Genomic DNA, 16,728 nt, shown 5'->3' with positions numbered 1-16,728 from the left:
ACCATGTGAATGAGGCTCTGTGTGTGTGTGTGTGGGTGGGTGTGTGTGTGTGTGTGGGGGGGGGTATGTTAAGATTAACTTATCTTGGTAAAGATGATGCACATAGAAACTGCTGTCTCACAGTAACCGTTGGTGTAAAGTCACTTCTATTCTCCCCCTCTATGAGAACTGGAGTTACGCCAGCCGTCCGACAGACAGTGAGAAGTTGCCCTGAGGCAACTAAAGCTTATTCAACCGTTACCAGTCACAGGCCGTGAGCAATAAACCAATGCTGCTGAACTCTTTGCCAGAATTAAGCACCAGTGAGCAGACAGTAACAACTAACAGTTGCATGTAGTGGTGTGTGTGTGTGTGTGTTGTAGGAGACTCTGTACTCACTCACAACTCTCTTCTCAAACACTGCTTCCACAATGAATGCAGCTCTGAGAGCAACAACTCAGCGAGAAATGAGAAGGTACGTGAAATGAAAAATGCATTCGGGGAGAGATGAAGAAAAAAAAAACATAGTTGTTGTCCCATGTGTGATTTATCCTAAAGCGTTAAGGACTTAAATCTTGCATGTCCGGCAAACTTACTGCCAATGTGTTGCTTACATTGGAATAGAGGTTTGCATTTTCTGTTGATTTAGGCATGTTTACCAATCATAAACACAGATGTGCACGAGTCCACAAACACACACTAACGCACATATTTCAAAACAAATATGAGGCTTTACTGTACCAAAACCTGCAATCTGATCTTAATCTTACACCACATTTCCCCGCAGTTGAACCATGCAAAGCATGTAACTCACAATATGTATGAGAAAACTCTAATCGTCACAAAATATTTCTGGCAAACATGAACACTGGACCTGTGCCTGGAATTTTGAAAAGCCAGGACAGGTTAAAAACTGTTCATGTAGCTGGCTGGGACACTTATGGTGGGGGTAGTCTTACTTATCCAATTGGCTCATCCAGATATGATCATCGATAGTATTTGAGCATACTTCTTTCCTTGAGGTATGAACCCCACAATAACTGACACTGCGTCACCTTCTCCAGCAGGGGTCAGTGTTACTCCTATAGATAAAGCCTGTCGCTATGGCCAACAGTGTTAGTGGGAGCGGTGTCTCCAGCGTATGGTAATGTGAGATCTGGAAATAGATAAAGATATAGAGACATGGGGAGAATCCTGCACCAGACACACCCTCCAACCACACAGTGAGTCCTGCCCAACACACGTGTGTCAGATTCCTCCACGCCCTGGCACACACTCACATTCAGACTAAAACTCAGATGCATGTGCACACACAGACGACAGATTAAGCATGCACACACTTTAGTGAGCAACACATGCATGGAATCTGCCCTTTAGTCACTAAAAAATACACACACACACACACACGCACGCATAGAAGAAAAGCACACTTCCTCCTACTGCATATCCTTGCAAGCCCCAACAAGCCCAGACAGCGCTAATTCAATCTGCTGTAACAACTGTCACACAGTGTTTTTCGCCCTGATCTGTAAGAAGTCCACTCACATCACAGCAGCCGTAGTGATGCGGTACGCAACGCACTGCTCTGAAAACGGTTCTAATCTGCCATGTATGTTTGCAAGACTGTGAAAGGTTACACATGGTCGTGCATGTCTTTAGCTTCTTATGGTGTGAATTCCACCACACCGACTCTTCTTTCGAGGGAATCCGATAGCTGCGCCATGATTATCTTCCTTATGTTTACTTCTAAAAAACTAAATTCTTCTTTGTCACCAGTGAGGATGAACTGTGATATATAGAAGTAATGCAGTAGGCCAGAGAACAGTGAACATACATATCATTAGCCCAAGAATTAATTCATCATGAGGGGGTAGAAATACTATCTGTAGGATTTTCTGATTCAGATTTCAATATTAGTTTAGACAATGGTGTATAACTTTTTTTGCAAGTGCAAGTTACTAATGTCGGTAGATAAGGAATCTTTTGGGGCCTTAGGTTCCTGTACATTAGTGTATTGTACTGTATTTGAATAGGCAGCTGCATGGTGTTACGTTGCGCTGCAGGATACACATGAAGAAAGACAGAGACAGCCGCCTTCTGTTTAAAGAAACCCAGACCACCACCACTCTAAAGTGGGTCCTGTCCTCATGTGAGCTGAAAAATGAGAGGAGCCGAGTGGGAGGAGAAGAGGATAACTTCTATAAACGGATGCCAAGCCGGCGTGGCAGTTGCTAGGGCAATGCTAGGGTAAGGCTAGGGCAACAGCGGTCGATCTGCCCACCAACAGGTCCACACCAACAGGTCCACACCAACAGGTCCACATGCCTCGACGCCAGTCTGCACCCTCCCCTGCAGTCCGGCCTGGGCCAGTGGACGGACTTCCTGTGATTGCTGTAATCTGAGATGTTGCTCCAAGAAACATCTCAATGTTGACCAAACACACACTGGACAGTGGGATGCAAGGATTCACCTGAACAGTTTTATTCCCAACTACAGCTGCATCAAATGTGTCTTCTTACAACGTCTTGAAACACCAGATTCTGATTCACCACCAAAATCTAACCACATCTACCTCAGATAAAAAATTTAAAAAAAAGAAAGTCAGTTTTCATCACCAGTTAAGAGGCAGATGGAAAACTTTAACTTAGTCAATAGTAGTGTCAATACTAATCTGTCTGTAAAATATTAAAGCACTTATATAGATGACAAGAACAAAAAAAAAAGGTTTAAAAGACGGAATGAATGTGAAAATCTTTATGCAAAACGGTATGTTATTGTGAAAAACACAACAATTAAGTAACATAATACTGCTAAAGGTAGGTGTTACAATGCTGGTATGACCAGCACATGCCAGTTTTACAGTGTAAATAATGATCTGCGAATCACTTCAGGTCATGTCAGGTTGAGACAGTCATTGTTGTTTTAAACATTACCAGTATCAGCTACAGAGGAAACCCCAGCATCCTGCAGAGCTCATCCTAAAACAACAAAAGCTTTGTTGGCCTAGATGCAGACAACTTACCCATGAGTCAGGCTGTATCAAATAAGCCATCTGGAAGAGGTAAAAATCTGTGCGTGTTGAGCGTTAGTGAGTGCGTGCATTGACTCTGTGTGTTCATTTGTACATGTGTGTATACTTTGGACGCGACTGGCTAGTTCCTGCAGCTCTGTTTACATGGCAACCTACATAACAAGCAGCTTTACCTGGCTCAAGACTTCAGAGGGGAGAGGGGGAGAGGAGGGAAAGATGGACTAAACAAGACAGAGAGCAGGGGAAAGGTGGGGAAAGGTCAGCCAGTTCCCTCCCAAGGCAGAGAGAGAACTGCCATGGCTTCAGTGGAAACTAGGAAGCCGGAAGATTGGAGAGAGCAACAGTGAGACACAGAAAGAGAGCAGCATTAGTATGACTAATGGAATCAGCGGCCCTGGTTGTGTAAACATAACCAGAAAAGTGCTGGCTGTCAGTACAGTACAGTACAGTACAGTACAGTACAGTGCTCTCAGCTGCAGCAAGGATCGCAGTATGTTCAAAAATGTTTAAACTTGCACAGCTGAAGTGTACACGTGAGAGTCTACATTATTTGCTGAATTGGAAATGTAGTAAAGATACAAATGGGGCAGCAGGTCAGCCAGTTTCACAATATTAGACACACACACACGCACACACACACACACACACACACACACACACGTAGACCCCTCGCGTGGCCCCAGAGCCCACATGGTGAAGTACCTTCTTCTAAAGCACAGCTGTAGTGACAGCAGCTGTTCTTAACCAAATGTTAAACAGCAGTACCCAGCCAGGCTCTGCTAACTTTAATCAAATACAGCACCTGTTGGAAACATGGCTGCACTTCGCACACACACACACACACACACACACACACACACACACACACACACACACCACACGCTGGCATACCCCCCTCAATTTGCTTTTGCTTGGTCTTTCTTTGCAGTGTGCCTGTGTATTTGTTTGAGTGTATCGACTGTCTGCACGCATGCGGCTGCCTATGTGTGTGTGTGTGTGTGTGTGTGTGTGTGTGTACGTTCCTTCATGCTTGTTAAATAAAGAGAGCAGCTGTGCTTCATCACAGATCTCGCTCTCATCTAATAACACTGTTTAGTATGTCAACCAGCATGCATTATGGTCGCCATCCTTGTTGCTCCGGCTGTACCTCACATATTGTTCTGCTCGGTGCAACACCAATTGTGAAGCAACATAGCCACAATTTCCTTCAATGACATTTCCCTGTTAACCTTCAGCGGTTAATATTCAAAAAGCAGGTAGGATCACCCAAAACAGGACGTGTTGTCTTGTGTTAGTGTTCACAACAGAGAGCGGGAGACGTAAAAAGTATTTTAAATCAACTCTACTCAGCACCTCCACCTGGTGGGGGAACCGTATATTTCATATGACTCCAGATTCAAGGGGACGCACATCTTTCACTGAATTCATTAAAGCCTCATATGGGTCAACTGAAGCTGCTAGAAGTCATGAGTCCGAGCTGACTGCGGGCCGTGTCACACAGACATTCATGAGACATCAGATGACCCAGCTGCAACTGGAATAATTGTGGTCACGTCATCACCCTTTAAGCTCCATTCTCAGCCTCTGTGTGGCGGATGAACAGTTTCCGCTGAGAGCGTCACCACTGTTGATTCATGTGGGAAGACAACACGGGAAACAAAGGCACCCTTGCACATCAGCATCAACACCAGAGGGGGGAGGGAAATTAGCAAGAAGTGAACTGAATTGATTTTTTGCTATGATGCTACTCTCTTTGTTCGGTTTTAAATTCAATGTTATAACATGTGATGTGAGCCAGTAGAAGCCAATAGACCACGAGAAGATGATGCCTTTACTTAACCACAATTATTATTATTATTTATTTTAAATATGCAGACTCTGTGTTCTGTCATGAATATTGTATGGACTGTAGCAATCAACCCATTATTAAAAAAAGTGTTGAAAATGTTATTTAAACTGACAACACTATTGGAGGTGCTCTCACATACAGTACAGAAACTCCAGTGTACAAATCTCCGCTTCCGAATGCTTTGTGCTGTAACCAATAACCTACTGTTGTGCATATTTTGAATATCCAGCCCGTTCTAATTCTTAGGGCGTCAAAAACAAATGCTTCGTCGAGCCCCTCGGCGTCCGATACCAACGCACAAGGCACTCTTTAGCGTCCGTGTGAGACGCACTGGGCTTTCAAGTAACTACACTCCAAACCATCGGGTGTCATTAATCAACGTTCAGAGAAAATGCTCCGGGAGTGTGATGAAGAAGTATAAAGGCGGAGACAAGCTCACACAGGGAGAGAGCGGGTCAAACAAACACAGGACTTTCAAAGAGGAGAGTGGTGTTCGAGACCGGTGCTGAATTATTTTGAAATTACGTTAGTGACGTTGGTGACGTGTTCTCCATACTTCTGTTCCGTTGTTTACATTATACTTTGTTTACATAGTTATTTTAATCCCAACCATGATGTTTTTCCTACTATGGAAATGGCATAGTTGTTCGTTGGGAGAAGGCACATGTCAGAGATAGCGTTACCACACTAAAAAGACTTGAGTTGACTTTAGCTTGCAATATATTTCTATATTTTTTGGGGGTCAAAATTCAGGGTTTTAATCGGGTGAACATTCACTCAGAAACAGAAACGTACACAACGTATGTCCTGCTGAGGCCGTTACAGCTCCCTGGAGGAAGCACCTGGAGACAAGGGGCCACAACGAGAGAGAGAGAAAGGAGGGAGGGTGATTCCTCCATCACACACTTGTCAATGATCTCACACCCAGATTTTACACACCGTGTAGGTGCTACAAGCTATGCTAGGTCACAAACACACACATGCTGCTGCAGGCGCTGCTTCGCCATTTCCACTTAAAGTTTTTTTTACTCCAATGACCTTTTTAACAACACACACGAACGCTCGTAAAAAAAAATACCATTAAGAAGCAGACAGCATTGCCTCACTAATGACTTTAGCATAATGTACAACACACCGAAACACACACACACAGACAAACTCTTAGCAATTCAATATGCATTTTGTTTACAGGATCCAACAGGGAGAACAACATCAGATGGGCAGTTTGGAAAAAGTAAGGATATTTATTTCAGCTTACTAGTAAACTGAAGCAGGGCTTTCTCTCTCCTGTTGAAGGAGGGACTGATGGCCGACTCGGGATCAGAGCCACAAGGGACAAGAGTAGTACTGTTCAAACAGAGCTCTTTCCTGTTTTCACACCAAAGAAGAATGGGAGAATACAGATGGAGAAAAAAGAGAGAGGGAGAAAAATGTCTAAGAAATAAGTGCTGTTTCTGTGTCACTTCACCACGAATCAGACCTTTAGGACGTTGTTTTTCCCGGAATAAATGCCTTGCGATCGTTTAAATGAGAATATGTAAAGACAGGCAGACGGAGACGTGAAAGGAAAAGAGTTTGGCAACTGAGCGACAACCTGTAAAGACAAAAACATTTAACTGGAAACAATGGGACAGAGGAGACAGAAAAGCCTGCAAACATAACAGACACGGGACAGATAAAGACAGATACACCAAAACAGGTCCGCCAAGCTGCTGCACAAATCCTGCAGAGCTCCAGCTCCCAAAAAACCCCAAAGAAAACATGCAGTCAGCAAACAGGACAGAATGAGAGAGTGGAAAATACCATGGAGGGGAAAATAGAGGCAGGCTCTTACAGAATAGACACCCGATCACAGTGAAAACGCTGATTGAAGAACCCTAAACTACACTTTGTTTTCCACTCACGATAGAAGCATATGGGCTGAGAGTTTATCTTACCTGAGAATTTGTCCCCCTCCATAACCAGATCACTCCCACCACAGCCACATGTAGTGTCTGCTCTTTGACTCCACACTCTTTCTCCCTCCCTCTCTCTCCCTCTCTCTCTCTCTCTTTCTTTTTTTGGACTTCCCTTTCTCTCCTCTCTCCCTCCCTCCCTCTGTTTCTCTTCCTCCTCTTCTTCTTACTCTCTCTTTCCTTTCGGGCTCTGTTCTCCCTCCCTCTCCCCAGTTTTATTCCTTCAGTGTGTCTTGCTAATGAATTCAGAATTACGACATCGCCATGTGCTTATCATATGTTGCATTCGCAGCTCCCTCTCTTTCTCTCTCTCTCTCTCTCTCTCTCTCTCTCTCTCTCTCTCTCTCTCTCTCTCTCTCTCTTACCCGCTCTTTCCTCTGATGAGACCAAAAGACTGAAGCAGCATTGTATCTTGAAAATAGAAACCATTAGCTCCACCATGTGACATGGACAGGCTCCTTACAGACTAAAATAACCCGCTGGACTTGCAAACTCTTCCGCCTGCATACTTATAATGTTCCTTGTGTGTGTGTGAGGCCTTGATTCATTTTTATACCAACAGCAAACTTGTCAAGTTGGAGTGAAAGACATTCCCCGTGCTACGTCTAGACTTCCTCATGAATTGGGCACAGCTCTGGCTTTGTAAACGTGTGGAAGGATGATAGCCTGTTGAAACAATACTGACATGCAGAAACAATGCAAGGTGGAAGCGAGGGGGGACTCTATCAAAACACACGTCCTTAAAATGTTTTTAAGACTTAATAGGAGAGGCGGCGTGTGGGGGAAAATGACAGCAAGAGTGAATATCTGAGACAGAGAAAAGGTGAAAGAGTGACTCGTTAATAAGATTGGAGAAACCCCAGCCCTCGCTCTGAGATGTTGCTAAGACCCGTGTCTGCGTTCAGGAAACTCAAGATGACCTCTGACCTTTGGCACGTCCCTCACACTGCGCCGGGGGTCAGAGGCCACAGGGCGAGCGTCTGAGCTCTGATAGAGAGATCAAACACACTCAGACATGTCCGTCTGACGTCTTGTGCAACACACACACACACACCACTCCGCTGCCTTTGTGTATTGCATGTTGATCTGCGCGCGCAATGTGTTTGTGTATTCATGTTAGCATTTAGTGCGCGTGCTTGTTTTTCTTTTATTCATCCGTCTCTCGTCATGTGTTCATTCATTCTTTCATTAAAGCCAGCTGCCTAGTTTTGGTGCACACTGGGCGATGACATGAGGAAAATGTGCACACTGGCGGTCCCAAATGGCCAAAACATGTAACTCTGATTGCCTGCAAGTTGCCAGAAGTACAGAGCACACAGTTCACCAACCTGTCAGGAGGTGTGTGGAAAGATCAGCTCCCATATAATAAAGGACTCATTAGTTCACTCAGTCCTGAAGATTTTGTTTCCAACTCAGACAGTCTGTGATGCTTCACCCCAAATCTTACGGAGATAGTAAGATTAATAAGATAAGATAATAAGGTGAAAACGTTTTTTTTTAAGTATAACTTGCTGGGTCCTTTAAATGTTAATAGTAATCATTTTAATATAATTTAATCACTGTTGGAAGAAAATTGAGAAGGAGGTTGTTTCACCTTGTAAACATGCACACCTCTCACTGTGATCAGCACTCGTGTGTGACTAGTACAGCAGGATCTGCTGACTGCCAAATGGGAATTAACCACACACAGATCAACAATAGGGACAGTGTTGGGTAGACCTTTGTGTGTGTGTGTGTGTGTGTGTGTCATGAGTTGAGGTTACAGTAAAGCATCCTCCCAAACACCCGCCCGCTGGCTCATAAATCTGCCCTGTTGGCAGATGTTTTGTATGGGGCATCTCCCTCCAAACACACACACCACACACACACACACACACCGTGGCAACTGCATCAACGCCAGGGAGGTCTGCTGACAAGCAAGGCCTTATCCTCACCCTTAAGCACTTCCTGGCAACCTGTATGTGTGTGCATCCACTTATGCAGATCTGCATTTGTGTATGTTTCTGTCAGTATGCTTTTTGTGTGTGTCTGCGTGTATATGTGTGTGAATCTGCTCACGTATTGTTCAGAAAACCGATTTTAAAACACTTTTGCGGAGCCTGTTTTGGGATTTTGTGAACACTCTAATAATATATATATGCCCCTCTCCAGGTATTTAGGCAGATTCTGATGTGAAAAGGAAACACCCAAATTCATCAAATTTATTTCACAGCTGTTTCTCTAGTCTAGACTGTGTCGGAGGAAGTACTCATGGTAACTGACATCTAATTTATGACCCTCATGTTGCTGTCCTCATTTGCTCTCAAAACCTCTATTTTTTTTGTGCTAGCTCCTTTTTTTATGTATTTAATGACCTCCAGATACTCATCTGCGTGGACACATACGTTTTTTCGCAGAACAATCCCCGTTCACTGTCAGAATGTGTCTGCTGTCTCGTCGCCTGTCAGCTGTCTTGTGGGATGAATACACATCCTGGAGCTGGTTTCACAAAAGCAATTTGCAAGCACGACACACAGATCACTAATGGAGATAGTGCATGTTTATGCATTTTGGTTAAAAGGTGTCAAAATGAACAGGAAAGGAAATGATCTCATGCTGCAAGTCATAGCTTGCATGCTGCAAAAGAAACGGGCCGCCGCTGAACGACACACGGCTCCTCACATGGTGAGTGTGCGCCTTCACATTCAGTCTACAATTTTTGTGTGCAAACTTGAGTGTGTGTGTGTGTGTGTGTGTGTGCGCTTCAGTCACCCTCCTCTCGTCTATTTACCTCCTCTCTATGTGCTGATGCTGCAGAAGGTGTTTGCTCTTGCCACTGGTAGAAGACACCTCAGTGGTGCATGCCAATACTGTGTATGAGCTACATGCACACACACATGGATGCACACAGAAGCGCAAAAACTGCAATGGTTTTTTTTGTGCACATTTTGTGATTGTACATTAAAACCTCGAAAGGGAAACACCATTAGAAAATACAGAAAATATGATTTTAGAAAGTATTGTAAAAATATTTTATGAAAAATGTTGCAGCCCAAAATGAACAGAAAGACAAAAAAAAGATGAAAACACCGTAAAAACAAAAAGTACGAGAAGTAGCAAAGAAATGTCTTGATATGACAGAAGAACTCATTGTTATTTAATTATTCAATTATGTCTTATTAGGTCTCCTGTTCTAGTCGACAAAAAGACACATTCCAGTTTACCAGAAATACGTTTTTTCTTCTGATGGCTTTTGGGGAAATTATTGAAAATGTTTTCTGTAGATAAGAAAGAGGTACACCTTTCAGCACACACAGACTAACAAAAGCATACACAGACATGATAACTCAGACATCAGCATGTGCACCAAAACACGAATGTCTTCTGTTTTTTGTGGAACAGTGTGCCATCCCTCTGTCTCTAAAACTCTCTTTATCACTGCGTCTGTGATCTGCTGTTTACCTGCTATCAGCTGTTATCTGTGCAGGAAACAGTGCCAGCTCTGCCCTCGGTGTTACCACATCCCTCTGCTGAGGGTCAGTGACACAGACTTACGTAATACTTTACAGGAACAGTGAGGGATTCAATGGAAGCTGGTGAAGGCAGTGTATGACTCTGACAATGACCACATCTGGATGGATGATACATGAACTTGGATCCGTCAGTGGGCGGTCCTCCAGATATGCACTGAATGCGTGTTTGCTCTACGTGTGTGCTGAATGTATGGATGGAAGTGGGTGCAGTCTACTTACTGGGGCTGGTGATGCCAGATCCCTCTCTCTCTGTTCTCCTTGTCCGAGTGCTGGCGGATCTCCCTGTAAACGAGGAAAAGGACAGAAAGACACGTTAGTGACATCTCCAGGAAAGTAATCAACAGATGGGCCGTTACACATTCATCAACACATGACCAACATATGATCTGATACCTCATTTCTGATACTTTTAGAAATATTACAATTTAAAAAGAGGACCTGCCGGAGTGGCAGGTTTCATGAAATGAGCTCTTTAGCCAACACTCTGGGCTTAATAATGCAACAAAACACACATAAGCACCAAGTTGGAAAACCTGCTGTTACCTCACATTCTCCTCGAGGCCAAATAACCTACAGTTGTCATGTGGAAAAAACAGCTGATATTTGAAAGATTGCTATTATTACTGCTTGACCACAGAGAAAACTGCCATTTGGTTACTGAAGGAAAGCCAGACATGTTTTCTCAATTTAACTTGTGGTGTGTTTGTATTTTCAGAACTGTGAGGATGATGTGGAAATAACTGGGACAAAATGCATGAAATAGGATATGAATACGAGTGCATGGCACACAGTGTAACGACTCTTCAACTATAAAACTGAGCCGTTTTGTTTGCACATCAGTGAAGTCGACATGCCGATGGAGAGCCGTTAAATATCAGCACGGGGCTTTGACTGGTGGTTTTCATCATGTAAAACAGTAAGCGGTACACCTATTTAATGACACTATTTAACAAATGTGGTAAAGGGGAAAGTCAGAAGAAAATACACATACGCAAAGCATTAATATACACAACATTTGAGTTGACGTAACTAGTGCAAGTGCTGATCACAGTAAGGGCCAATAAAAGTTAGAATAATCAGGGAAAATGTTGCCAACGTTATCTTCTAGTATTGATTTTGTCTTTTAAAAAAGGAGTGACAATTGCAGGAAGCAACTGAGGATAAGAAGCAGACAGATATGTCACTATGATGACCTCAGGTACCCGATACTGTTTTAGTTCAAACACAAGGGTTCTGGTGATTGTTCAGTACGGTCAGTCTTTTCGGAAACCGGATGGTCTGTGTCCTAAGTGTCCTAATCGGCTGGTTTAGTGTTTAGAGGAATGCCTTTTCCTCTTGGCTGACGGTCTGCTCCCTGACGCTGGTGGAATGCTGCGGGTAATCTCGCATTGATCGGCGTTGGGGTGTGTGTTCAGTTCTGCTGAATCACCAGCCATTGCACAAGGGAGGATGAGCCAAACAGGGACGCTACTGTTGTTGTACGTTCAACATGGGTGATTCAGCTCCACTAGATCGGTTGGTCTTTCCACAACTTTGTTCCAGGCTGGAATATCTCTGTTATTATTGGACGGACTGCCACAAAGACACAGATCTTCATGATCCACACACACAAAAACAAAACCTCTGGTGATCCTTTTACTTCTCCTCTAGCGCCACCACGAGGTTCACGTGTGGTTTCCTGTTCCTGGAACGGGTGATGGCACGACAACAAGATGCTGCATCACTCTTAGATCACCCACACACTCACGCTTTTCTCCCCACTTCCCCTGAGTTCCTCTCTGCATCAACCCCAGTCAGTGCTGTTCAAATGAGGTACGCTCATCGGTGACTCAGTTGTCCCATCCTGTTTTGAAGTTCTTAGAAACACTTCCTACCGCAAATCAGTGGACGACAAAACTTGTATTTTCTGCCAGAGCTGCCAGTAAACATGGTGGTTTTCAGCCTGTGTTGTTACTGGTTTCAACACAGAGACAGCTGGTCCGAGAGAAAGGGAGTGAATGTGCCACTGTGTAACTGGGAGACCTGAGTAAAGCTTCTGTAATGTGTGTGTGTGTGTGTGTGTTCGTGTGTGTGTGTGTGTGTGTGTGTGTGTGTGTGTGTGAGAGAGAGAGAGAGAGAGTTCACTTTTTGTGAAAGTACAGTAAATTAAAGAAACTACTGTAAGAGATGATCTGCTTCCCTTTTTTGTGTAGAAACCCCAAAAGTATTTTGGGATATTCTTCAGGGATGTGTACTTGACTATTAGCGTATTATTTGAAAACAGTGAAAAAAACAGTGGCACCAACAATAACTTTTGCTTCTCCTAAATATATAAAATGAGGCTTTTTTGAATCCTGCCCTTCTCTCTCTAAAGTGTCAATATCCTACTAATTCTGCCACTACCCGCCCCACAAGCCAGACAACATATACAGCAGGTGAGACCAAACTAATCAAGGCCATATTTTACTACGCTGTATCTTGAGTGTGAGAAATATGAGGCTGCCAGTATCTTTCTTGAGGAACACTTGAGTGAAACAGCATCAGAAAGCCTCTCCCCCGACTACACCTTTCTGACTTTGGGATTGGGGGGGGGGGGACGGTGTCTGACAACTTCTGTAACTTTACAAAAAAGACAATCTGACAATCACACCCACTTCACGCCTTGTTTGGCCAGCTGGAACAACTATACTAACGCAGAGGTCAAACAATGTGTCGTGCAAACTAGGTCTCTTTCAGCACACTAACATCTCATGGTAATGGCCTATAGTGAACTTACAATGAATGTAAAATCCAATTGTTACCTACATTTTTTAAATGTATAAAAATTGATTTGGTAACAACCCCTTTTTACTTTGATACCTGCAACAATTCTGTTTGTTATTATGTTATTATGAAGTCTGTGTTAAACTAACGGCGTTTAAGTCCATGTCCTGCATTGGAAAATGGTGAGAATGTCCGAGCTTCTGCCAAACGAGTTACGATTTTTGTGCAGCAAATACCTCATAATAATACAGTTCTATCTGACTACCTCTGACAGCAAGGCTTGTAGAGAGTAAAGTTACTTTTTGTTGTTTGAGTTGCTTCACAAATGTCCTTAGGTAACTCCTACTCCAAATTTCAGCATTAATACTAACTGTTTTACTGTTTTGTTGATTCAGAGAGGAAGCATTAACTCATTTGTTTTAGACTTTTTAAATCACTAACAGGGCATTCAGTCTATCAAAAGGTAGTCAACCCCTTTAACCTGCTGTAGGAGCAAATCATTAATCTGCCATGAGCCATGTGATGCCACCATCAGACTGTTATACGAGTTTGTCCATATCTACGTGTGTTGGAGCTGCAAGTGTATGGAAACATGACAGAACAAATGAGAGCCAGCCAAGTCTTTTAAGCCTTGCAGCCAATAACCATGCCTGTGCTTATTGACTCTTCTGGAAATACAGCTTGAGAGAGGGGAGGTGAACACACACACACACACACACACACGCAAAGTGCTTCGAACAAACCAAAATGTACCATTGCAACAAAGTAATGTGCCACAGAAGCCGTAACAACGTAACAAAGCTGTGATGATAAGATGATATTTGTCATTGAAGTGATATAATCCAACACTCCAGGTAGCTGTGTGGTTTAAAGTGAGGTCAAAGTACCGACAGACAAAAAGCAAACAAATGTGCAGCAGCCAATCACAGTGAGCTTAAACACAAACTAAAGGAGTGACACCTGAAAAAGTTAAACTGTATGTTGGCAAAAAAGGTGTATGTGTGTGAGTGTGTGTGTGTGTGTGTGTGTGTGTGTGTGTGTACTCACCTGCTCAGTCTTGTCTGGGGCCACACACAAAACACACACACACACACACACACACACACACACACACACACACACACACACACACGGTACACATCACAGCTTGAAAAGGTTTCATAAAAATGTCCCGACACTAAGATCCATGTCTTTTTTCCCCTCAAGGGGATTTGTAATCTTCTGAGGTCATATTTTCCTTATGGCAGTGCTTTGTACAACAGAGTTCATTACGGGCACATGATACATGAAATGAATGAAACCAGTGTTTATACTTATGGGAAAAAAAATGTACTTTGAGCAGCGCTGAGAGTCATATTGTGCACCAGAGTGAATGCATTGCTGCCTGTGTATTTGCTATATAGGCCTCAACTGATTGATGTCAAGTGCTCTGCTCGATGTAGCCGTGTTTGTGTGTCTGTGTGAGCAACATGACCGGTCAAGTGCGTGTGCCTGGATAAACATGTCAACTGATTAGTTATTGGTTTCAGGTGACTAGAGCAGGTAAACAGAGGGCAGAGGGTGCAGCACTTAACGTACTTGAGACACAAGAGCTATCACACACACACACACACACACACACACACACACACACACACACACACACACACAAACAAATGAAGGCCTGCAAACAGACACACATACGAGGGTGGAGTGATTTACAAAACACGCACTATATTGCGCGCTCTGTCTCCTTCACACACACAACTAACGGAGATTTTTGTGTTTGCACAAGGAGGCCACGCCGTGTCTTATTTGAGTAGGAGGTGAAAGATCTCTTTTCTTTCTTTCCTCGCGTCTCGCATGTCCTCTTTTACTTCAACCTTCCCCTTTAGGGCTAGGTGGTGTTTTGGTTGAAACATTAATCAACTGTGTGGTAGACACTGTTGAAATGTATCAACAACGTCAGGATGGGAGAGGTGTTTCCTTTTAAACTTCTTTAATAAGTAGAGACCGTCTTGTGCCGATTACATTCATGTCTGTTCCACGTGAAGCTCCGACATATGCTGTATGTCATGTGCTTAAGATTCAAATTTAAAACGCAGATCTAATTGAGGCTGCAGGCAGCGATGATCTGGCCCGAGTACCTGTTCATCGAACAGGAACTCTGCTGACTGCAATGACGCCTCCCACAAGATTTGGAGAATGTATGCTGAAGTTAAAACAACTTCCTGTTTCGTGGCAAAAGATGCTTTTCGACGCCACAGCAACAATGGAAACGCAAACGTTTGAAACTTCTGAAGGCAAAGGTCTTTAGATGGCACTGCTTACATTTTCATTTTAGCAGCTCAGTAGCGAGCGCCTACGATCCTTAAAACAATAAAACGTGTAACGCGTGTGCAAAGAGGATGTTTAGCCCCTAAAAAAAGATTTATTTGCATAAATATGAATAATTCCTTGCATTTCATTTTCACACCAAGGTCAGTGCCCTAATAATAAACATGTTTTTTTTTTGTATTAATTAAAGACAAGGGAATAATTAGTACATCCTATGTCCCTGTGTTTATTGTTAATGTATCTCTTGTATCTTCTTTTCATTCTTCTTCCTATAAAATGTTGACATAGTCTTGATGCGGTTCTCCTCGGGTCTTTATCTCTCTACTCTTTTGAGCAATCCAATCAAATTATTACTCTCTCGTGAATACACCTCACCCTCATTTTTTGGTTGTTTGAAAGCTAAAGATGCTTTAACTCTGGACGATTATCATACATCACAAATATTTGTATCACTATCTGGGAACGCTAACATCACTCAGTCCTAATTCCCCTCCTCTTTCGTCTCTCTGCTCACCCATCTGTTCCCCTGTGTTTTTATGGCCCTCATTACACATGTTAAGGGTACGCTGCAAACACACCGTTTCACAACTCTGCCTGTGAAAGAGCTGGGAGCGGATAGGCGGGTGGGGAGAAACAGAGTGAAAAAAAAAAGAAGAAAGAAAGCAAGACAGACATTTTTCAAGATTGTTTTTACAGCCCAGATAAGGCCTTTTTTACCTGGACGTATTCTTAATGAGCAAGGACCACACCGAACACACACTTATACGCCCGAGAGACTCAAACGTCACAGCAACAGTCGAGAAAAAACACATTGGCCGTGACCCTGAACTGCACTCCTCCCAAATGAATAGCCGTTGTTCTGGCGCCAAAGGTATGAACTGGCAACACCTTTTCCTACCTCCGCCATTTCAACACTAAACCTATTCCTCACTCATCGCGCTCATTGAAAACCAGCACCGCTTTGACAAACACACAGTCACCTCTCTGCGCTCTTCACAATGCAAACAGCAGCCCAAATCACATCATATAAAAGTGCTTTTATGCCAGGGTTAGACAGGATACAGCGGCAGTCTATAAAACAATACTGGTGTGGCAGATAAGGATCGGCCTTCCTTCTTCAGAGGCTGTTAAAACCCACAGTCAGTCCATAGAGCTTTATGGGTTGAAACTCCCCCGGGAAACATGTATTTACTGTATGTCATAGGTGAACAACTGGGTGAGTGGGCGGCTGTGTGTATGTGCATGTTGAGAAATGTCAGAAAGATGGGAAGAAAGAGATCTCAGCAAGCGGTGACGACTAAATAAACGTCATTCCACCTGAACACCGAAGCAAAAAACATACGA

General features: G+C 43.4%; 1 protein-coding gene across 2 annotated transcripts in view; it reads right to left on the bottom strand.

Annotated features, from left to right (window-relative positions):
* The window catches only part of LOC306709394 (septin-9-like), a 75,559-nt gene that overhangs the window by 54,666 nt on the left and 4,165 nt on the right, over positions 1-16,728 (bottom strand). The window contains exon 2 of one of the 2 annotated variants that reach the window (XM_079177500.1): positions 10,546-10,608. In XM_079177500.1, the coding sequence (XP_079033626.1) occupies positions 10,546-10,608 (63 nt within the window). Of the gene's footprint in view, positions 1-6,796; positions 6,877-10,545; positions 10,609-16,728 lie in introns of those variants that run through there. The other variant, XM_079177501.1, reaches the window with a different exon arrangement.

The sequence above is a fragment of the Pholis gunnellus genome (assembly GCF_910591455.1).
Source record: "Pholis gunnellus genome assembly, chromosome: 17".
NCBI classification, from domain to species: Eukaryota; Metazoa; Chordata; class Actinopteri; order Perciformes; family Pholidae; genus Pholis; species Pholis gunnellus.
This window is presented reverse-complemented; position numbering and strand designations above follow the sequence as displayed.